The following is a 23,566-nucleotide window of genomic DNA, read 5'->3' as shown; positions in this document are numbered from 1 at the left end:
GGGAAAAAGCTACATGATGAATTTAACACCCACATCATTCAACCTATCAAAACAATCTTTGGCCAAGAAAGAAAAAAAAGAAACCCCCTCAAAAACAAAAACACAAAACAGAACATGCAGCAAGCAAAGGGGGAAAAAATCAGGATGGACAGAAAGTATTCTCATTAAAAATCACAAACAAAATTTTTATTATGGGGAAAATGCAGGCAAACAACCCAATGCATTGAAAAGCAATAATCTAAATGATACAAAAATATAGTTGCTAAATATACATATTTTTTCAATATTAGTAATAATAATAATTTATCTGATTTATTCTGAACTGCATCATCATTATTTCAAAGAAAAACAACTAAAAGTTGTATTTACAATACACTTAACACCAACAGACACAGCTTATTTTCATCTAATCAACACTGAAAGCTTTTTGGGGGGCATATGCATGAAACATCCTCTGATCCTTAAGAAACTGTAAATTAACAGGGTGATGACATTTCCACTTACCATTCACTACAGATTTCTGATCTGAAGAAAACCACTCACTTCACTTGACCACTATTTTTGTTGCACTGTATACAGATTTTTTTTTTCTTCAATTGATAAAGTACTGTGACATGAGCCAATAAGTACTATGTATAACATTCTAAACTCCTACCCTCATCAAACGCAAACCAAATCATGCTGATTAAGGCCTGGCTGACTGCCAAGGGCTATTTCAACGCTAATCCCCATCAGTTCTTGAAACTAGTCCCCCATCTGCTCAAAGCCCGCCTGACTGCCGAGGGGCTACTTCAACCCTAATCCCCATCAGTTCTTGAAACTAGTCCCCCATCTGCTCAAAGCCCGCCTGACTGCCGAGGGGCCATTTCAACGCTAATCCCCATCAGTTCTTGAAACTAGTCCCCAATCTGCTCAAAGCCAGCCTGACTGCCGAGGGGCCATTTCAACACTAATCCCCATGAGTTCTTAAAACTAGCCCCAAACACAAACAATACCAAGCAAAAACAAAACATGCATTTTTTTTCCACAGAGGACCCAACTACAACACACAAATCTAAGGGTCCTATAGAAACAAACAAACAAACAGCACATACAACACTGAAAACAACAGGAGCACATATGTTCCTTATACCAAAGGTGACCAAAGCACACAGGGTTCATTTGCTGTGCACGTCATCACCTGAGTGGACACAGGTCAACACAAAACAGCAGAGCAAAAACACAACAACAAAAAAACATGCCTCAAAAACGGGAACTACTTACATCAAACCAGCTGTCAGGACGTTGACCGCCTCCCAGTCCACCCCCAGGACTGAAATTCAACTCACTGTTGTGGATTGGTTTTTACAGCGTTCAACGAACAAACAAAAGCGAAAGAAGACAGAAAAATCATGTTAAGCTAACATAGTGTTTATATGACTAACTGTGCTAAATTTACTGATCAATCCATCATTATCACAAAATCATTAAAAGAGCAAATTCTGTCTTTATACAATATTTCCTAAAACTAAAAACAGTAACATACTGCTAAATTATTTATTTGTGAAGTGGAATGTATTGCCATCTTTAATACACAAAATTGTTTCCTTCTCACAATCTTATACAACTATGTCCTGATTTCACACAGAATGTGCCTGTGGAGAGAGAGAGAGGGGTGGGGGCCTGGGGGGCAGAACAAGTGTAGTGTGCTTGCCTTTGTGCATATGTGTGTGCATGCATGGTTGCAGGCGTGCATACATGTGCAAGTGTGTAAGTGCAGCGTAGTCCTTCTGGTGTGTACCTGTGCGTGAAACAAACATGTGGGCTGATGCATGCCTTTTGAAAACAGCATTGTTGATTTGTGTGTGTGTGTTTTTTTTAAAAAACTCTTTCACCCCGTAGGTGACTTTTGATGACTGGAAAGTGCACCTCCGATTAATTTCCAAATGGGTGAATAAAGATGTATTACATTGTCATGTTGCTGTGACCATTTTTCACATTGTAACAAAGCTCGACAGCTGCAGCCAGTTTTTCCGCCAACAAAACAATGACTAACCTTTGCCTCCTGACCGAGTTTGAAGTCCACTGTGTTATTTTGACATGAACCGAAGCCTGTGACTGCGAGCATCATTTTAAAAATATTTGGTGCTGGGGAGTTTTTTTCTTTACACAGAAACTTGGCTTTGGAAGAGGAACAATGAAGAACAAATAGGAAACAGAGCAAAACATTAAAAAAACCAAATAAACCCACACCAAACTACTAAATGATCCCAACGTACCGAGCAGCCCCGAACTGAGAGCGCGAGAGGAACCTGGAGGAGAGGGAGAGGCGGGGGGAGAAGGGCATGCTGGCTGCATCGCTGACCTCTGTGGCCCTCTCAAGCGTGGCCACCTGCTGGGCGAACTTGTCCATGGCCACCGGGGTGAAGCTCACGCTCTCAAAGTTCTCCTTCAGAAACAGCTCCTGCAAAGAATATGGGGAACAGTTTGAGCATGTAAGCTTTGTTGGTTTTTTTCATCTAGCCCTCAATAACATGTCCATGGCCACCCGGGTGAAGCTCACGCTCTCAAAGTTCTCCTTCATAAACAGCTCCTGCACAGAATGAGGTGTTGAAAGATTTAGCTTTTTGTTTTTTGTTTTTTTTAAATATGGCCATAAAAAACATGTCCATGACCACGGGGGTGAAGCTCACGCTCTCAAAGTTCTCCTTCATAAACAGCTCCTGCACAGAATGAGGGGAACACATTTAGCAGATAAGCTGTTTTAATCATTTAGCCCTAAAAAAAATAAACACAAAAAAAAAGAGAAGGAAAATGTTACATTAGACAAAAGCATGAGAGAGGTCACTTTGAGTCTGCTTGGATGATGCCTTTCTCTTCAAATCAAAAAAAATTTTTTTTCCAAAAAACAAAATAATACAAAAAAACTAACAGAAACATTAAAAGAGATACAGATCTATGGAAGTCACCCCGAAAGAGCGTGCATCAACGATACCTTTCTCTATAAATCTAACAGAAACATTACAAGAGAGACAGTACTGTTAAGGTTACTGTGAAACAGTCCACTTGGGAACCTTTCTCTTTAAATCTAATAGAAACATCAAAAACAAAACGACATCTTTCTCTTTAAATAATAATAGAAACATATAAAAAAAAAGACATAGTGCTGTTAACTCGTTCTAACTCCAGGTACGAGTTAACTAATACCATGATTACTTCCACTGTGGACCAGGTACCAGTATTCTCATACCAACACACTATTCAAATTTTGTTTATTCTTACTTGGTACAGTTGGCATTCTAAACTGAACTGTTCACAGATTTCAGAAGCATGAAAACGAAGCTTTCTTCAACCGATCAAAAACAGTTCTCCATCGATTTTCACCATTTTTGCGAACCACCTTGGTTTTTTCCTGCAGTGGTCTTATGTAGTGCTGGTGCAGTGGGGAAGAATGAGTTAAAGTTACTGTGAAAGAGTCCACTTAAACAGACCCTTTTCTTTTAATCTAAAAAGAAACAAAACAGGGAGGAGACAGACATGGTTTCTGTGGCAGGCGGTCACCTTGTCGGGAGTGCTGGGCATGAACTCTCTCTCGGGGTCAGACGGAGTGCTGGAGGAGGAGGTGGGCAGTGCCTCTTCATTGGCCTCGTCATCGTCCTGGTCCTCCAGGGACACATGGTCAGTGCTCTCAGAATCTGACCCCCCACACAACACACATGGTAGTTTCACATTCAGTTTGAAAGATGAAAAAAACTGGTGACTGCTGGATATTTAAAACAAAGTTAAAAGGAACAATAGGTGGTCTAAAATCAAAGGTACCTCAAGATGAAGAGAAAACAATGTTTCAAGTCATAGACTCAAAGGTTTTATGCAAAATGAAAGGGACCTTAAGATGAAGAGATGAAACGACGTTTCGAGTCTTAGACTCAAAGGTGTAAAATCAAAGGTATTTTAAGATAAAGATAAATGATGTTTCCAGTCTTAAGACCCAAGGTACCTTAAGATGAACATAAAACGACATTTCAAGTCCAAGGCGTTAAAGGGTCCAAGACTCGAAACGCCGTTTTATGTTCATCTCGAGGTACCTTTCATTTTACACCACCTATTTTGCTATTTCTAACTTCACGTTCAGTTTGTTTCAAGGTGTCAAAGCATGCTGAGTTATCCATGCATGCTACATCACATCTGTGTTAAAAAATAGAATTAAATGAAATAATCAAAAATGATTTCTATAAAAAAAAATTTAAAAGCAGATGCCTGATCTTGCACATAAACCCATTGCTGTAGTCAGGCCTTAAGAGCCTACCCCAAGCTAGGTAACAGAGGTGGGTAAACATCTTTGGCTCTCACTTCAAGTGTGTGAGGAAGACGTGTGGAAAATACATGGAAGATATAGGCTCGCTTCAAGTAACAGTTTGAGGGAGACTGAGTGGACTTTTCCTTACAAGAAAAAAAGAAAAAGAAAAAAAAGAAAGAAAGAACTAGAAATATAATGAAGTTAACCTGACCCACATGTAAGTTATGTCTTGAAAAGTGCTATTTCTCTTTAAAATATATTTTCAATAATTTTTTTCACACTTGTCGGATGACAAAAATAAATTTTGTCAAATGCATGTATGATTTATCAGAACATTTTCCCGCGGTGCTAATCATCAGACTGATGCATACTGAGCATAAACTCTGCATACACAGGGCAAACAAGCACCATGACCTTCACTGGACCATGGCATGCATGTGGCTTTTTTTTATTTCTTCTGATTTTTTTCTTCATTTTCCTCAAAGGGGGGGCACCAAGCTTGGTGCCAATGGATGGCCAAACAGTATTCATGAACTGTAGAGCTGATTATGGTCTTCCTGACATCTGTCTTCATCATGAAATAAATATCTTTACACACAAATAAAGTCACTCTCCCTCTCCTTTAACTCACTCAGGACGAATAGCTTTCTCCCTTGCTTTCCCCTGCAGACGACCAATTTGTTAGGGTTTGGGGAAAAAAATCACAAAAAATATATAACGAAAAGTAACTGAATGAAGCTCCCTGTACTTGACCCACTGACCCCTCTTCTAACATTGTGTGTATGCCCATCCCCCCCCCCCCCCTCCCTCTCTTCACAGCCCTCTGAAGCTGAGTCACTGTCAGTATCTTCTTGCTGGTAGCTTTCTTCACTGCAGATACTTTATTCAATGTCTTCATCATCCTCATCGATATCGAAACCTTCAGTTTGAAGCATTTCAATCACTTCAGCAGCAGTAAAAAGCTGCTGTCGTGATCTAGTTTGCTCCAAAAATTTCCACTTTTATCGCCTGTGACGCCATTTCCAATACATATGCAGATTAGCTTGTCATGTGGGGTACCAGGTCAACAGCTGGCCAGCGAGTGTACAGTTACGGAAACCTCATGAGGAAATTTCCATTCGACCCTTGACATGTTCGCAATGCCCGGTGTAGCTGCGATTTTTATGCTACCCCATGAGGAAAACGTGGACAAATTTTTAATTGTCGAAACTGCTATAGCGTTCCGGACGCGGAACGCTACCTTACGTCAGGAACGCTATAGCGTTCCACTGTCTGGAGCGAGTTAAATACTGACAATGTTACCGATACAGAACACAGAAAATCAGGAGCCATACACCACAGCAGCCTGTCCCCAGTAAAGCACCACCTGCATGATCAGCGAGTATGCCAATCATGTTGCGAACACGGAGTGATCTGAATTAAAAAGTAGGATGAATAAACTGGAAACAACACTCAGCATGCTTTCAGTCTGAAGTGTTGGTTCCATGACATGATATATGCTTGGCAGATATTTTTCTGTGACAGCTAATAAAAAGGCTGGGACACTTTGTTCAGCTGACAAGCAGACTGACAGGTGGATACCAATACTTATCTGATACTATGGTCTTATGACAAAGCTAGAGGATGGTGAATTTGAAACCAGCTACAAAGGGAATAACTGTATACCTTCATCCACATTGATGTTTGAAGTTCTCTTCGCTGTTTTTCTTGCTCCATCTGCAGCAAACACCTGGAAAGTGCTGTCAACAGAAAATCAAACAATTCTTCAGATTACTGGTAGTTTTAAATTTACTGACATACCTATGTTTAAGTTTCTCCATGCAGCTTTTTCTCCCTTTTGAGAAGAAGGCAACTCGACATTTTAAAAAGAATAAAAGAATACATGTAGCATGTATAATTTTGTATAAGAAAAAAAGAAGTCCTAATTCATATTGGTATATATCTTTTAAAACTTGGAATAAAAAATTATAAACCTGAATGTAAGATTCTTCATAAATGTGATTTCTAACATCCTCACCTTGTAACACAACATGCGCACTCTTCTTTTTGCATACAAATGCTTTTATAAGAAAAAAAAGAGGAGGAAAATACATGGAAATAATGCCAACTGGTTTTTAGAACTGCCAATTTATCATGCATATTTCCACACATGCTTAGTTATCAAAGGAGAACAGGGTAATGGAACTATTATAGAGACTTATCAACCTAATTTTGTTTAGGAAAGAAAGACAAAGAACAAAGGAAAAAATAAATAAATATTTTTTCAAAGTGAAAAAAAGATAGATATATTACGCACCTTACAGCAAAAGAAGAAATGAGATTTTCTTTCACAAATAAAAGAATGAAAGAAGTATTGTGCACCTCACAACGAAAGAAGAAATGAGACTTTTTCTCTCGCAAATTTAAAGAAAGAAGGAAGCACTGTGCACCTTGCAAAAGTGTCCACAGACTCGGGCTCGCTGGGCGGGTAAATGACTTCAGTGGTTTCTGACCATGAATCCGGATCATCTGTGTCATCGAAATCAATGGCGTTGGCCCTGTCCTCATTGCCAAGGGAGGCCCTGCTGCCCCACCGCCGAGGGTCACCCACGCCCGACCTCCGACCTATCGGGTCGCTTTGCCGCATCCGCCGTCTGTCCTCATGCTGAATATAAAAAAGAAATTTTTTAAATGAATAAATTTTTACAGTTAATTTCAGGGGTGGGGTGGGGGGTTGGGTGTTTGTTTTTTGAAGAGGGGGAGGGGTGTGCAGAGGGAGGGGAGTGCAATAAATCTGCTCATCAGTTCACAATTAACATAACCAAGCCAGTCAACAGCAACAAATGGCAACAATAACAAATCCTTTGGGTTGTTTACAGCAGATCAGAATTGTTGAGAAATAGAAACACCACTACCTGGAGTACAGAAATGCAAAGAATTACACAAATAAGATTTATCAAAATATTCAGTGACCTAAAACTGTCATTGCTACCTTCATAAACAGATCAACTGAGATCAGCTGAGAAAGACACCTCTTCAGAGAACATGTGGAAAATTCTTCTTCTTCTTCATTCGTGGGCTGCAACTTATACATTCACTCATATGTACACGAGTGGGCTTTTAAGTGTATGACCGTTTTTACCCCGCCATGTAGACAGCCATACAGGGGTAATGTGGAAAATAAATGAAATACATCCATCCCTTTCTGAGCTCAACAGTCTGAGGATTAACAGATCAAAGTGATACCCAAACCAGAAACTCCTACATTAAGGATTACATGGAAATTTATATTTGGTTTATTTTCCACCAAACAAAATAAATATCCCCACCCCTCCCCTCAATCTCACCATCTCGGCCCTTTTTTCTTTGACATTCTTTGAGATCTTATCTTCGAAGCGGTTTCAGTGGTCATTCTTCTTTTCAGAATGTCAATGTATCCAAACTGTTACTCAGTATCTCAGGACACATACACACAAGCACACAAATGAAATACCTCAGCCTTTTTCCCCTCCATTCACCCCTAATGATGTGCCTATCATAATCAGTCCCCCCACTTCAAACATGCCATACAGCCCGCTGGACAACAAAATCCACCCTGGCGTGGCAACCCAGGTATGTGGTGGTTGTTCACTGCTTTCAGCCACACTCCCAAAGAAGACCTGATCCCCCTGAATACCCCACTCCAGATAAATAGGTTTTATTAGTTTGACGGTTGTTAAGAGGGCACCAAGCAGTCAGTTGTTCATTCCTCCATGAGAGGCAAAACATGATGTTGATCAAGCATTTTAAACAAAGGCAACAACAGATAAAAAGCCACTATGCTGTATAAATCTCTTTTTTCACCCTTGTATAGCATGCTCATAATTTTCATTTCTCAAAAATGCCGCAAGAATTATATGAAAGAATATCCACAATGATGTATTCTTTCCTCTCCAATTATCTGACAGAAGATCTGTTGTGTTCTCTCTTTATGCTCAATGACCTTGAGGTGAGTGCCTTGATCAAGACAGGGATTACCTATATGGCAAGTGGACAATGTCTGGCTAGCCCAGTCACTGTTTGATTTTTTTCCCCCACCACATTAACTGAATGTGGACTGGAGGGCTCCAGTTTATGACAAATTAATGAGACCATAATGACATTTCTTGTCACATTACCATTCACGCTTGGGTGTTTATGACCAAGAAGGTATTATACTTGAATGGTAGAAACAGATGGAAGGGTTAAAGAAACAACTCACCAGGATACATACTAACAGGCATGGTTGATTCAATGAAACAAATCATTGGTCAGGTAACATAGATATATACCCCCACTTTCCGGGGCATTCACTTTTGTCTAGTTCTACAGTGGAAACACAAACCACTTCATGCTTCATGATAGACCTCTAGAATCTTCTTTTTCTTATGCCAGCCATCTGGTTGTAATCGAAACATATTTCATTCAAATACTAACATAAATCAATACATCTACATTAAATGATGCTTCATTCCAAGCAAGAATCTACCCAACTGTGTATCTTTGTTGCCATTTTGCACTTTGTCCAATGAATACAATACAATACTATACATCTTTATTCATCCATTTGGAAATAGCGTCAATAACTCTATAAATAGGTTTGGTTCATTCTCAGCTACCCATCCATTCCTATGTACCAATAACAATATACAAACTGAACACCAAAACACAGAATAATAACTTGAAACATAAAGATTACAGTTGAAACCAAGTGACTATGCAAAACATGTTGATAGATCACAGATAGATGATGAAATGTGAAAGAGAAAGAAATAGAAACAATAAAACATGTTGATAGATCACAGACAGATGATGAAATGTGAAAGAGAAAGAAATAGAAACAATACACAGTAACAAACAAACAAACAAAAAAAAAGAAACAGAAAAAACTTATAAAATGGCATGATTAAAGTACACACCCACTTATAATAAAAGAGGCAAGATTAAATAACATTCCCACTTATAAAGGGGCAGGACTGAAAGACAAGTGCACTTATAAACGGGCATGATTAAAAGACTAAATTGAGATCACTTACATCTGAGGAGCTGCGGTCACTTTCAGCAGGCACACCAGGGAGTTTGTTCTTGATGAAGGCAGGAAAGAAGTCCTCCTCATCATCAATGTTTGTCTCATCATCGTCATCGATGATTGGAATGTTCTGCAATGAAAAACACAGACCTTATCATTTTGTTTTTCGCAAACGAGTGTAAACAAGGGGCCTATTCACAAAGTGGTTTTATTTAAAGATTTTTTTTTTTTTTTTTTAAAGATATTAATGTCACAAATTCTGGAGTGTTTATACACACCACAGCCCAAAGACCTATTTTCATTAACTGAACTTAATCCCTTGACTGCTACTGATGAGCATGTTTTTCAATTTTGGGCTGTCACCTCACTGAGATAAGACAGAGCTTACAGGTCAGTGTGTCAGTCAAAATTCTTCATTTTAAACTTCTTCCTCTTGCGTTACTTTTGATCAGCAAAATAAATGGCACTACTGACAAGAAAACAAAAACTAGTAACCGCACTGCAAACTCATGCCATACTCCTCTCATTTCATCAAGGTTCAGCAGTCAAGGAAAATCACACACACACACACACACACACACACACACACACACACACACACACACAAGCACATAACTGGACACAAAAATACACAGATACAAATTTACACACACACACACACACACACACACACACACACACACACACATACAGAGTGACACACTCACGCACACACACACACATACACACACACAGAGGGTGAGGTAGGGTAAACAGGAACCCTGACCGAAACAGTAAACTGAAGACAGTGACGGTGAGAACCAAGACAGAGGACAGGTTTACGTTGTTGCTGTGTAACTGCCGCTGTAAATGTGAAGAAGATCAGTGTGACTGACGCCGACAATAACTGTCAGTTGCTAATGGGATCAGATAGACTTTCCCCAGCGAAATAAAATCATGCCATTAAAAACAGAATGACAACAAATCCGTTAAAAACTCTTGCCAACACAGTAACACAATAGACTGGAACAAGACCTGCTCTCTCTCTCTCTCTCTCTCTCTCTCTCTCTAGTTACGGTGTTCCCCAAGGTTCTGTTCTTGGACCTATTTTATTTTCAATTTACATTAATGATTTACCCCTGTTTATTGAACCACCTTGTGAGTTATTTGCAGATGACACAACGATACACACTAAGCATCATAGAATAGAAAGAGTGCCATCATCCTTGCAACAAAGTATTAATGATGTAGTAACATGGTCTGAACTTCACATGTGCTTACACCCGAAGAAGACGAAATTCATTGTCATTACCACAAGGCAAAAGCGCCAAAACCTTCACCCACTCGTTCTCCATTGTATATCAATGGCGTAATGATTGAGGAAGTCAGTCATCACAGAGTACTAGGTCTTATTATTGACAATAACATGTCATGGTCTCAACATGTTATGACGACTTGTAAAACTTTATCCAAAAAGATTCATCAACTTTCTAGAATCAAGCATTTCTTAAACAAGCACTGCTGTAAATTATTTGTTCATGCTTATATCAAACCTCATGTAAATTATGCCTCAACAATATGGGATTCTGCCAGTGGAAATGTTTTAAAACAACTCATGAGTCTACACAGAAGAGCCTTAATGCTGATATATCTGAAATCTTCGTCATTAACTGTCTCTGATTACAAAGATTTAGGTATTCTGCCACTGAAATGGAAACTCATTCATAATAAGGTGCTTTTCATGTTTAAGATCATGTCTGGTTTTGCTCCTCCATATCTAAAACAGCGATTCCTAACAAGTACTATACGTAACAACAAGATCATGGTACCACTGCCAAGAATTGATTTATTCAAATCAAGTCTCATTTACTCTGGCAGTTGCCTCTGGAACAACATCTTAACTAGTTTTAATGTTCATACAAGTTTCACTGTGTTCAAGAAAAGGTATCATGAATACCTGATGGAAAATTTTGCAAATTCTGTTTAGTATATCATATTATGTTATGTCATACGATAACTGTATTTCACCACATGTCTCACTCTATCTCTTTATCTCATCCTCTCTATAAATACTATCTCCTCTCTCTTCTGTTGCTTTTTTCCTCTCTCTCTCTCTCTCTCTCTCTCTCTCACTCCGCATTTTTATAAATTACATGCTATTTCTTATAAATATGATGCTTATTATAATGTTTCTTTTCTCATTTTTCTATTAATTTGTTAACATTTACGTATTTCTTGGGGTTTTCTTCATACCTTTTCTTTAGGCATTTTTCCCTTTCGAGGGCTGGAGAAGGCAATTGTTTGCTTACTCTAATCCTATCAGAAATAAGATCCATTCATTCATTTATCATTCATTCATTCATTCATTCCTTCCTTCATTCATTCATTCATCCTCTCTCTCTCTCTTACTCACTCAATCTCTCTCATTACCAATTCATATACATTGTCATGAATGTAGGTATCACGATTATGTACTTGAAAATGCTACTGTGCAATTCAGTGTATTTGAATTTCATGTATGTTTTTCTATAACCTTTTTTTTTTCTTTTTTTTTTAAATCTTGTAAACATTTTGATTTCATTTTTTTTGCCCTGAGGGCTGGATGTAAAAAAGCATTTACATGCTTATTCCACTTCTCTCATTAAAAAGATTTGTTCGTTCTCTCTTTTTCAGGCAGAAAAGTATTTGCCATGTGTCACAAAAAAGTGGCACAGAGATAACCTTATCAGATTTCATCTCAGAGTTGGTGGTAAAAAAAAGTTGTAAAAGATGGTTCTTAGTTGATAACGAAAATCTGTCAGATGTTAATTGTCCATCATGTGGAGACAGATTAGAAGATGAAGTTCATTTTCTGTTTCACTGTACTACTTATAGTGACATTAGGAAAAACTGGACTCGTTCACTGGTGTTCCTGATCAAAACAGTGTGGCAAACATTCTTTCATGTAACAACGTATGTTTTCTAAAAGAATTAGCAGGATTCATTGCAAAAGCAATGCAAATAAGAAAAAAGAAAATGGAAATTATTAATTGTGACAGCATTTAACGTTCTAGGAATTCGTCTCAAGATGATCCTCTATCTGCGCGTGCGCATGCATGTGTGTGTGTGCGTGTGTGTGTGATTGTGGGTGAGGAGGATGGGTGGGTATGTAGGATGTGTGAGTGAGGTGTGTGTGTGTGTGTGTGTGTGTGACAATCTAGGGTGGGGAGGGGGTGTGCTGGGGTGAGGGGGTTCAGACAGGGATGGTTGCGACTTGGCACTCGCGACCTTGCGTGGGAGTGAGCGTGCGTGAATGAATTTGTTTGTCTGAAAGCGTGCATACGTGTCAATGTTTATAGTTCAAATGACCATGCAAATTTCTTGAGGTCTTCACAAGAATGCGTGTTGTTTCTTGCCCCCTTGTCTGAAGGGCGATGTAACAGTGAATGGACATTAAAATCTTTGTCTTGTCTCTCTCTCTTTTCACACACACACACACACACACACAACACAAACACAAATTATGGAAGTGAAAGGGGAGAAAATGAGGAAGGAAAAGAGGGGAAGAAGAATAAAGTGAACAGCAAAGGAAGATAAGAAGAGAGGGTGGGGACAGGTCACCAGTACACAGAAGAATCCTAAAACCCATAAAAAGGTTTTTTTTAACACAAAAAAAAGTTTTTTTAACACAAAAAAAGTCAGACACAAAAAAAGTTTTTTTAAAAACACACCAAAAAAAAAGACAAAAAAGTCACACACAAAAAAATTTTTTTTTAACACACACACACAAAAAAACAGACACACACACAAAACATCAGACACACAAAAAAAACCCTTGTTTTCTTTAACACACACCAAAAAAAACAGACACAAAAAAAAGGCAGACAAAAGACGATAATAATAAACAAAACACTCATAAAAAAAAAAAAATTCCCCATCCCCTGACTCTTTTGACCACCTTCCACCCCCACCTTCTTTCCTCTTTTTTTTTTCTTTCCCAATGAATAACTCATCTTCAACAGGAATGCTCATTTTAGTGAAGAGGAAGTTGGCCCAGACTAACAGCATGATCAACTATCAGTGGAAAGAAACATCCCTGACCCCACCCAAAAAAACAGGATCTGCTCCAAAGCTCGCAGAAGAATTGAAGGGACATTATCACAGTGGTCAAATTCAACATTTAATCCAAATCGTGTGGCAAAGCGGCCAAGGGTTTAAGCATGCTGTGAATGCAAGGAGACAACAGATATATGGGGGTGAGGGGGGACTGAGGGGGATGGAGGGGGTGGGGGGTGGGTCCTGGACACCTACAATGACCAAGGGACAAGTTGATCTCTGAGTCAACATCACCGTTCCTCCCCACTCTCTCCCTTCTCCCCCGCCCCCTGCAAAGCTCTTCCTCCCTTCTCCCTCTCCCATTCTTCCAAAGAGATTTATCAATTTATCCTACCACACATTCTTCTTTTTGGTTGCTAATTTTAATGAGCTCTTGACTTAGATGTTAGTTTTGGGGCAATCTAGCATGGGTGAACTTTACTCGATATGTTTGTTGATTGTAAATTTTATTTTTAAAAAAAAAGTATTTTGATTCAATAAATCTTCACCCGTGCTCTAAAACTAACAAATGGTAGTAGGCAATATAAAGTGAAAGCAACTGTTGCATTTGGTAATGGGTACTTTTACACAGGCAGTCTGTGTTTTGTTCGGCCGCTCCCATAAAATTACCAATGACTCATTAATTACTGATTGACAAGCTGGTCATGATGTTACAGGAGGTTCATTCCCACCCCTCTTACAGTTTTTTATGTTATTATAAACTTGCCCCATCCTTTCCACTAAACAAACACACACACACACACACACGCACACACACACACAGAGCAACATTCTCCTTCACAGCATTATAAACAAGCCCAAATCAAGAGTTCTGCATTGGTTCACTATCTCTCTATGAAGTTACTTAAACTGCATCAATTAGATAAACGGATGAAGTGCATGTATGGAATATATTTTCAGCGAGTTCCATGTAGTAGTATTGCGCTTGTGAATGACTGATTTTCTGGGTGCTATAACACTGTAAAAGTGAGGGCTGTGGGGAGTACGGAATGTATGGCATTTCAAGAACACTGATGGCAAATACCACAGATACACGCATTTCAGGCAAGTTTCTTCACCTTCCCCCATAAAGCTGTCCTGTATTTTATATCCCACAGTTGCTGAATGTCAGTTCACCCCCATTTTAAGCCACCTTCTCACCTCCCCAGTCCACAATGATTATCAAAAACTTGGGACTTCAAACGGCTATGAAATCAGCTGATTTACTATCATCAAACAGATTAGCTGGTCAGGTGCGGTCATGAGGTTCTTTTATGTCCCTATCACCTGTGAAGAGCTCCTTTCCAACCTCTGCTGTCTGCCATCAAAAGATTAAATGATCCATTTTAAGTCTGGACAACAAGAACAGCTCTTCAGATTCAGATTCTGTCCACAAAGTAGCTTGATCTGCTCCTCCTTAGCCAAGCAAAAGTTCATCTCTTGATCTGCTTCTTCATTACAAAGCAAAAGTTTCTCATTTTCTAGTCAAACCCTGTCACTGTCATTCCAATGAAAAATAGTTTCAAGCCATTTCTCATCTGACAAGACATGTTCTCCCTTTTCACCTCCAAACATGAAACACACACACACACAGAGACACACACGTATCTGCCTTTCATTGTTCTTAGGTAATATTCTGTGACCACTCATCAACCATATAAAACCTTACCATAAAACTGCTATCCAGACGCCTTTGGAAATATGCGTTGTTGTTATTGAGGAGGTTGTATAGGGAGAGGGGGGAAATGGTGACTGACACCAGTCAGTATCTATCAAATCCTCTGCCAATGTAATCAGCCATACTCCGTTTTCTGGGCTGTGCATGCTGGGTATATTCTTGTATCCATTACCCACGGAATGCTGACATGGATTACAGTATCTTAAAACCTGTGTATTTGATCTTCTGTGTGTGTACACACACACACAAAGGAAATTCAGGCACGAGCAGATATACTGACCTTGGAGATCGGGAAAAAATCTCCACCCCTTCACCCACCAGGTGTCTGTGCTGAAACTAGGGGTCAGACTCCAGAAACCATCAATGTGTTCCCTCCCAACACAACCTTACCTGGCTGATTTATTGGCACAACAGTCATATCTAGCACACTTTGACACTTGCATAATCATCTTTCAGATCCATGGGGATCAATAGCTGATCTGATACAAATAAAAAATAAAAAAGGGGAGGGGGGGGGGGGGCGGTGCTGTCAACCTACACTGGCTACAGGCTGCATATTCTGAAGTTCTCAGGAGGGGAAAAAATGGAAGAAAAGAACATCAGCACCACATAAAGAACAACAACAACAATGGCCAAAATTTCAAATCATCTTCTCATTCATCAGGCTGAAGAAACAAAAATAAAAACTGAAAGTTCAAATCTAAAATAAGGAAAGAATTAATAATAAAAACTGCAAAAGCTACAATAGCTAGTGTAAAAACAAAACTGGCATTAATAATAATAATACTAATAACAATAACAGCAATAATAATAATAATAATAACAATAATAATAATATTATTATTATTAATGACAATAAAGATGTAGGAGAAGCAGAAGTTCTCCAAATTATTTTTCGTATCTCAAGAATACCCTCTATAACCTACTCTATTACCTTCTTCTCCGATTCTACTACTATTGTTTTTAAAAAAGAAATAGGTTCTTAAAAATAATTAGACAGATAAATAAAAACACTTGTGGATAATCAGAAAGGGAAATCAATTGTCTTCAGATGGGAATGAATAAAGAAAAAGACAAAAACATAGTGTCAAGATAGAGAGAAAGGGTAGGCGGGAGAGGAGACAACAGGGTGTGTGTGTGTGGGGGGGGAGATATAGAGGCAGAGACTAGGTAGAAAGGAAGAGACAGAAAGAGAGACAAAGGACAGAACGGGAAGGAGATAGAGGCAGAGAGGGGGGTTGGGGTACAGGTGGATAACAGACACAGACTAACAGAGGGTGAGATGGGGAAGGATAAAGAGACAACACACACACACACACACACACACACACACACACACACACACACACACACAGACTGACCTTGGCAGGTGTGTGCTGCTGCGACAAAACGACCGTCTCTCTCCTCAGGTCTGGCATGGAGGTGGCCAAGTCCCCCTGGCTGTGCAGCCCCCCTCCCCCCAGCCCTCCTCCTCCTTCCAGCGTCGTCAGCCTCCGGCCATCTGCACACCACACACCACCCCCAACCCCCGTCAGCATCTTGCTGCCATGGTAGTGCTGGCAGCGGTGCAGTTTGTAGCTGTTACCGTTCAATGTTTTGTTCACTGTGGTGATGATAACGTCAGGGCGACGCGTTGTTGTTGCGTTGTTCGTGACGCACGAATCGTCCGAGCGTCGCGAGCGTTTTGTCTGTTGTTTTGCACCCGCCGCCCCGCTACCACGCCCGTGTGCGTTTGTCTTTGAAGAAAGGTTTCTCGGTTTGTAATTTGTGTAAGACTGTTTCTGCTCGTGTCTGTGCTTGTTTGTGTAAACAGAGTTTTGTTCTTGTCCGTACTTTCTTGAAACGACTGGTGAATAAGATACTGGTACTGGTTGCTTGGTTGGGTGATACTTCGACTGTTCGTTTACGTTGCGGCAAGAGCACGGGAGCGAGCCGGACCGGACTGTTTCAAGGCCCCTGCTATGTTCGCTGAAGTATCTGCTTGCTTCATCTTCCCTGCACGTTTCGTGGAAATACCTAATTGCCTCATCTTCCCAACACTTTTCGTGGAAATGTCTGCTTGCTCCGAAATCGCCGCCACGATGTTCGTCGGTAAAAGATGCGGACTTCCAGTTCGGTGGTGCCACATTCGAACCATGACTGCAATATGTCTCAACTGTCGAACTTTTGAGGGGCCGCCGTTCCACAGCCGGGTGTGTTCGTACGCTAGTGTTCATGTGATTACTGACATCACGCAATACCTTGCTGCTAAATGTCATGCCATGGTTCCTCATCCTGTGAACGGCTTCTTCGTCCTGGCGTCTCGGATCCACGGGAAAGATGGCCGGAGAAGAGACGGCACTCTCCGACAAACCATGCCTGACACGTTGAGAACTTGCAAGACTGTCCTTCGATGACGGCGCGGTACTGAGTACTGCTGAAGCAGGGACGCAGGTCCTCAGATGTGAACTTTGGGTGGCAGGAGGGGGTTCACGCGATGCACGTGCCACTACAGGGGCCGGGGGCGGGTCTGGGACGAACCGTCGGGGATGGAGCTGGTACATGGTGAAGTTGCCGCGGAAGTTGCTCCCTCCCATCACCAACAAACTGGCCATTTTGATGACCACCTTGAGCGCAGATTTATGAACACAGCATTTCAATCCAACACAAGCCTCCCATGGAAAACGTCGCCGTTTCCTGGAATTATGCGTTCCCTTTTGTGTTTCCTAGGATGACAGAGTTCCTCTGCATCAACCTGTGCAAATGCACAATGGATCAGCGAAATTACGAATTGTGATTGTCACTTTTCCTCCATTTTTTTCCACGTATTAGTTCTTTAGTGTTCTGCTTGCAACCTTGGGGAGAAATGACGGCTAACCAATGAATTAACTAGCCACCTCGTCACTTGCTGCTTATCATCTGTGCGTGTCTTGTTCACGTTAACAAAACACATTACCCGTTTTCCTAAACAAGCACTGGAGCGATCAAGCCTAATCCACACTTGCCACCCCTACTTCAGGCAATGACGACTGAACAGAACCCCACACAAACTATTTCATGACTGAAGAAGCATCGTGCCGTAATACAACACGAACAGCAAGTCATAACTAATGACACACTTCACAGAGGGGAAAACTCCCCCCTGCAGATAAAGAACCCCCAAATCCATCTCAAGCGGGCGGTGCCACATGGACAACACGTTGATGGTAATGAGGCACAAGTCAGAGGTAAACTGTCCCTGACACCACTCCAGCCAGGAGAAGGACACTTGAGCCTCTCAGGCTGACGGCGCTGTGAACGCCTGCCATCCCACTCCACGCTGATTGCCCCACCCCTTCACACCCCTGTTCCCCGACGCGGTCAGCCCAGGACGATCTGTCTGTCTGTGGCCCACCTCACACACACACACACACACACACACACACACACGCTCACTGGAAAGTAAGTAACTGTGCGCTGAGAACAAGTGTACATGCGGTTGCAAGTAACAGGCACAATCACGCTCGCAGCACTCCGTTTCCGACAGTACTTCATACTACTACCGCCCGCGGGCTGACTGGTTCGCGTTTCAGTTCACAGGCAGACCAACAGACCCCCGTCACAAGCTTCTCTGCAGCTGCACCACACACACAACGATAATTATGCGTTCCAACCTTACCTGTACCGCCCAAAATGAACAGCCTCAACTTCGCGTGGACGGATTAGGGAGCCAGCAGCGGCCTGACCACTTGATCTTGACGGCTCTGGCCGGCCAGACCAACCATATGGGCAAAGCGAGGAAAGGTGCCAGAATCATAGCGATCAGGCGGAAACCAGCTGTTGGCAGTCTCGGTGTCCAATAAGATCACTTTTATTTTTTAAATCCACTGTTTTTTGGTGCAAGACTTTCTTTGCTTGTTTGTTTCTTCTGTTGTTATTTTTCTTGTTCTTTTTTCTTCTTGTATGAATACATTTAATTCAAAGAGAGAGAGAGAGAGAGATAAACAAATATCACACATCCCTTCCCCTGAACACCTTTACGCACGCATACACAGTAAATTATCATCTGTGTATAATATATATATATATATATATATATATATACTACTACTACTACTACTTATCATTGTAACGAAAGATTGAAAGGGATTATGAATGCAACTCCAGGTGTTCAATGAGTTCATAAACGTAAACCGACAAAATGTCAGTTGGGTTCCGTTCAGTTGGACGCACAATCTCTTTTCAACCCTGTCGAATGGCAAACCGTAATTCTCCGCATGTTTCAAATGCCCCAAGTCTGCGCTGTTCAATGAAAAAACAAATAACAAGAAGAAACCAAACTTATCGTCCTGCCTTTCCATCTCAAATACATAATTATGTTTGTTTGTTTGTTCATTTATATGCATGCCATTTTCAGAACATTTTGAGTGTCGCAAACTTAAATGGGGTCCATTTACGTACACTATGTACACTGCATGCATGAAACATTTTGCTATTCAACTGACAGCAGATCGTGATGGATGTGTCTCATTCATTGTTTGTTTCGGACAACTGCCGACGTTTTTAATTGGGTAAATCCGAGGCGCGCGTCCGAAAAAAAGAGAGAGAGACAGAGACAGAGAGTCAGAGAGAAGGAGAAAGTTTTACAAACCACATTAAAATTCTCTTTCTCCCTCGTGTGTGTGTGTGTGTGTGTGTGTGTGTGTGTGAGAGAGAGAGAGAGAGATCAAACTCTCGTCCACCACCACCACCCCCCGCTACCCCCACCCACCCCCAACACCCCCGCCCCCTCCTCGCTAACAGCTCTGATTTATTTATGAGAAAGTAAAAGCGTTTCGCGCGCCGTCGCCAGAAGTATTATACGTCCCAATGATTACCTGGATTAGATGGGCACAAAGGCCTCACCGTATACACACCTGCATGAAGGATATTTCACTATTTCTGCTATCGGTTATTGCCCATCTGAACCCGATGGCCACACACTGAAGAGGGTCCAAACGAAATCCCGAACCGACATAAACTCAAAACCTGAACAATAATCATACATCAACAGTAAAGGTATCATCAAATTAATGACCGACCTCCCAAGAAACATATCGAAAAAGAAAAACATCGCATTTCCCTAATATTTCGCTTTAAAAGAAAATTTTAAAAATTAAAAATAAAATTTTAAAAAGATGCCATGGCGCCACACTTGATGTGCACTTTTGCGCAAGGAACAGCAATTAACTGAAATCGTGACTGTAAAATTGACAGAACTACCATTGTCCATTACGATCAGTAAAACCGACAAGAGACTGTCCCAGTCAACCACGATCTGTAAAATAAAAAAGACAATCCTATCAAACTATGTAAGATAAAGAAGACAGTCCTGTTCAATCGCAATATGTGAAAGGAACGATACAATCCTATTCAATCATCATCTGTGAAACGAACAAGAAAATCCTATTCAACCACGACCTGTTAGACGAACAGGACAACCCCATTCAATTATGATTTGTAAAACGAACAAGGCAATCCTATACAATCATGATCTGTAAACTGAACGAGACCACCCTACTCAATAGCGATCTGTTAAACAGACAAGACAACCCTGTTCAACAACGATCTGTCAGAACAAGGCTATCTTGCTCAATAATCATGTGGCTATACTTTGTTCAACAACCGTTTAATAACGATCTGTCATATCTTGTTCAATAAACGAGAGAGTTTTTTTTATATTTTTTTTAAAGAAGCCATGTTCAGTAATCATATGTGAAACACACACACAACTGCACTACCCCCGAGCCCATAAATAAAACCACCTTGCACTAATTTTGTCTGACATAATGACTATCATTATAGTTGTCCCTTTAGAAGAGAGAGAGAGAGAGAGGGAGAGTGTGTGTGTGTGTGTGTGTGTGTGTGTGTGTGTGTGTGTGTGTGTGTGTGTGTGTGTGCGAATTAATATTGTGTATGGCGGGTGTATGTTACCATCGAAAGATACATTACTACTTCGTCTTTTTTCTGATTTTTTTTTTTTAACCTTTAAAATGACGACACAATCATTGTGTATTTTTCCCTTTATCAATATACCATATATCATAAAAACTCAGCAATTAATAAAGAGGAATGAATACTTCTTGCTATGAGCCTTACACCGAAAAAAAAAATCTATTTGGCTTGAAAAGAACATTGATTCCTGCAACAAAGAGACACCCAACCCGTCAGGGAGTAAACTGTTAACGACTTGATACTTCCTGCTGTGAACAGAAGACAAATCTTTCCGACCCGCGAAGCATTCATGCATCTGGAGGGAAGGGGTGGAGGGTGGGGGTTGCAGGAGGAGGGACAATATAAAGCATATTATCTTGCAACAGACCATTTTTACACACACTTCTGTGACCTTGACTTATTTCGACTATATCCAATCACTGTATCTAGTCTGGTTAAAATTAGATGAAAACCGTTACATTTATCATATTTATATTTCTACATTTAAAAAAAAATCATTCCACGTTGTGACCTTGAACTCTGCCCCCCTCCCTGGCCTCGACTATCTGCAGGGGTTTTGTTCTCACCAAGATCAATCCTTGTGCCAATTTTGATGAATATTGTATGCATGACCCGAGATATCTTTTCTACCTTTTTTTTCCTATTATTATCATCCAATGCCATGTTGTGACCTTGACCTTCAACACTGGACCCTGGGTCGCACAGGGATCACACTACCACCAGGTATACTCACGATACCAAATTTAATGAAAATTTGATGCAAGACATTACCTCTAGCAAGCGTTTTCTAATTTGCAATATGATGATCTTGACCTTTGACACCCCCAGCCTCACCCACCCCCAATCAATCTATACACACACGTGAACAAAACAAAAACAAAACAAGAAAAAAAAAACATCGAACGTTGAGGTGGTGTTCCTGCAATACAAAGGGTGATTCCGGGACCACCTCTAAGAGAGAAATACTTCCTGAAAGATCCCCTCACTGTATTAGTTCCCCGTTCCGCCCCACATCATTTCGGGGTTGCAGAAAGGTCGCCGCTAAGTTAACCAGTGGCGGTACCTTCTGAAGACATCAATAAAACGTCTCCGATTTCTGTGTGGAAGACTTTCTGAGTGATCGGAAGGTTATGCTGCTACTACTGCCCCACCGCTGAAATGCCAGGGTATGTTCCGAAACTACTTCGTGGGGGTATATTCAGATTCTTTATTGGTCAAGGAACTGGTCTGGGTTTACCCCCGAAAACACAGTATGGCCGGCTACACAGCGGGGTTAAAACGGTCTTACACGGAAAAGCCCACTCGTGTACATACGAGAGAACGAGGGAGTTGCAGCCCACGAACCAAGAAGGAGAAGACGAAGGTCTGGGTTTTGAAATATCGTCCATACAATCAGCAAACGAAGGACAATCTCAGCATATTATGAACAAAGCGGAAACGGACAGACAACAGAGAACGACTACGAATTAAGTGTCATTAAAGCAGTCGCTTAGAAGCTGCTTTTCGGTAGTTGGGAGGAAGCTGCTGGATTTACATGTTGTGCAATGGTGTCTTCTTTCAGAAGGTGTATTCTGGATTAACTCTCTCCATACGAACGGCGAAAGAGACGACGTTAACAGCGTTTCACCCCAATTACCACCATCAAAATATTGCAAGCGGGAGGCTCTTGTACTGAAGAGGTGAATGTTGACAAAGAATACCACAATTCTGGCGACGGAAGCTAAAGGTTGGGTCATTGAGACACCCACTGGACATCCGAGGGGTCCGTGTAGAGGAGAAGAGAGGACTGGCCGTACTGAGTGAGTTAAACGGCAGGCTCAGTACCGTTCATCGGACAGATTTTGCTTTCACGCAGGTTGAATGTGTTTCCAAGACATGAGAACCTACAATCTATGATATTAGAGGCGGTCTTTACTACTGTGTCAATTTTTTTCCACACTGGCGAAAAAGCTCCCATATCAGTTAGTGACTGAGAACGTGATGGGCTGGCAGAACTGGGGTCACGACTGCTGCACTGATTCCAAAACTTCAGCAAAAGCAAGAAGTGTACTCTGACGTGCTTTTTTAAAATAAATAAAATAAAATCGGACTGGCGTGGAATATACATCAAAAGTGAGAATGTTTCATACATGCAAGCACCCAAACTATAACGATTCAACCCTTTAAAGAGGCAGTACCGTTATGGTGTATTGTTCTTGCTGAAATCTGTGACCATTTCTTTAATTTTTGACGAGTTGAGTTCAAGATTTATTTACAGTGCCAGATAAGGTGGGTTTTTTGTTGTTGTTGTTGTTGTTGTTGCTGTTGTTGGTTTTTGGGGGGTTTTGTGTGTGTGTGTGTGTTTTCATCCTCTGTCCTGTACACTGTATCATCAAAATTACATATTAATGTAACATTCCAAAGTGGTATCATCCGATAATTAAAAAAGAATCTATTTTACAGCAATTACACAAGATGTGTTGGATCAGAATTCGTTCGTAAACAGCGTAATGAGAATGGGAGATAAAACAGTGTCCAAGATAAATTTATCAGATGTTTCATTTCGCACTACTGGTCAAAAATCCAATGGCACAAACTTTGT

The 23,566-nt window shown here is 40.7% G+C and overlaps 1 protein-coding gene across 4 annotated transcripts in view; it reads right to left on the bottom strand.

The window, feature by feature from the left end:
• LOC143281273 (uncharacterized) overlaps nt 1–23,566 on the bottom strand; it is a 134,198-nt gene that overhangs the window by 13,933 nt on the left and 96,699 nt on the right. For all 4 annotated transcript variants that reach the window (XM_076586395.1, XM_076586396.1, XM_076586397.1 and 1 more), the window contains exons 21-27: nt 16,395–16,534; nt 9,310–9,432; nt 6,706–6,920; nt 5,942–6,015; nt 3,541–3,674; nt 2,259–2,443; nt 1,264–1,312 (exon numbers count right to left, since the gene is read on the bottom strand). In XM_076586395.1, coding sequence (XP_076442510.1) covers nt 1,264–1,312; nt 2,259–2,443; nt 3,541–3,674; nt 5,942–6,015; nt 6,706–6,920; nt 9,310–9,432; nt 16,395–16,534 — 920 coding nt within the window. The remainder of the gene's footprint in view (nt 1–1,263; nt 1,313–2,258; nt 2,444–3,540; nt 3,675–5,941; nt 6,016–6,705; nt 6,921–9,309; nt 9,433–16,394; nt 16,535–23,566) is intronic.

This window comes from Babylonia areolata, chromosome 4, assembly GCF_041734735.1.
Source record: "Babylonia areolata isolate BAREFJ2019XMU chromosome 4, ASM4173473v1, whole genome shotgun sequence".
NCBI lineage: Eukaryota > Metazoa > Mollusca > Gastropoda > Neogastropoda > Buccinidae > Babylonia > Babylonia areolata.
This window is presented reverse-complemented; position numbering and strand designations above follow the sequence as displayed.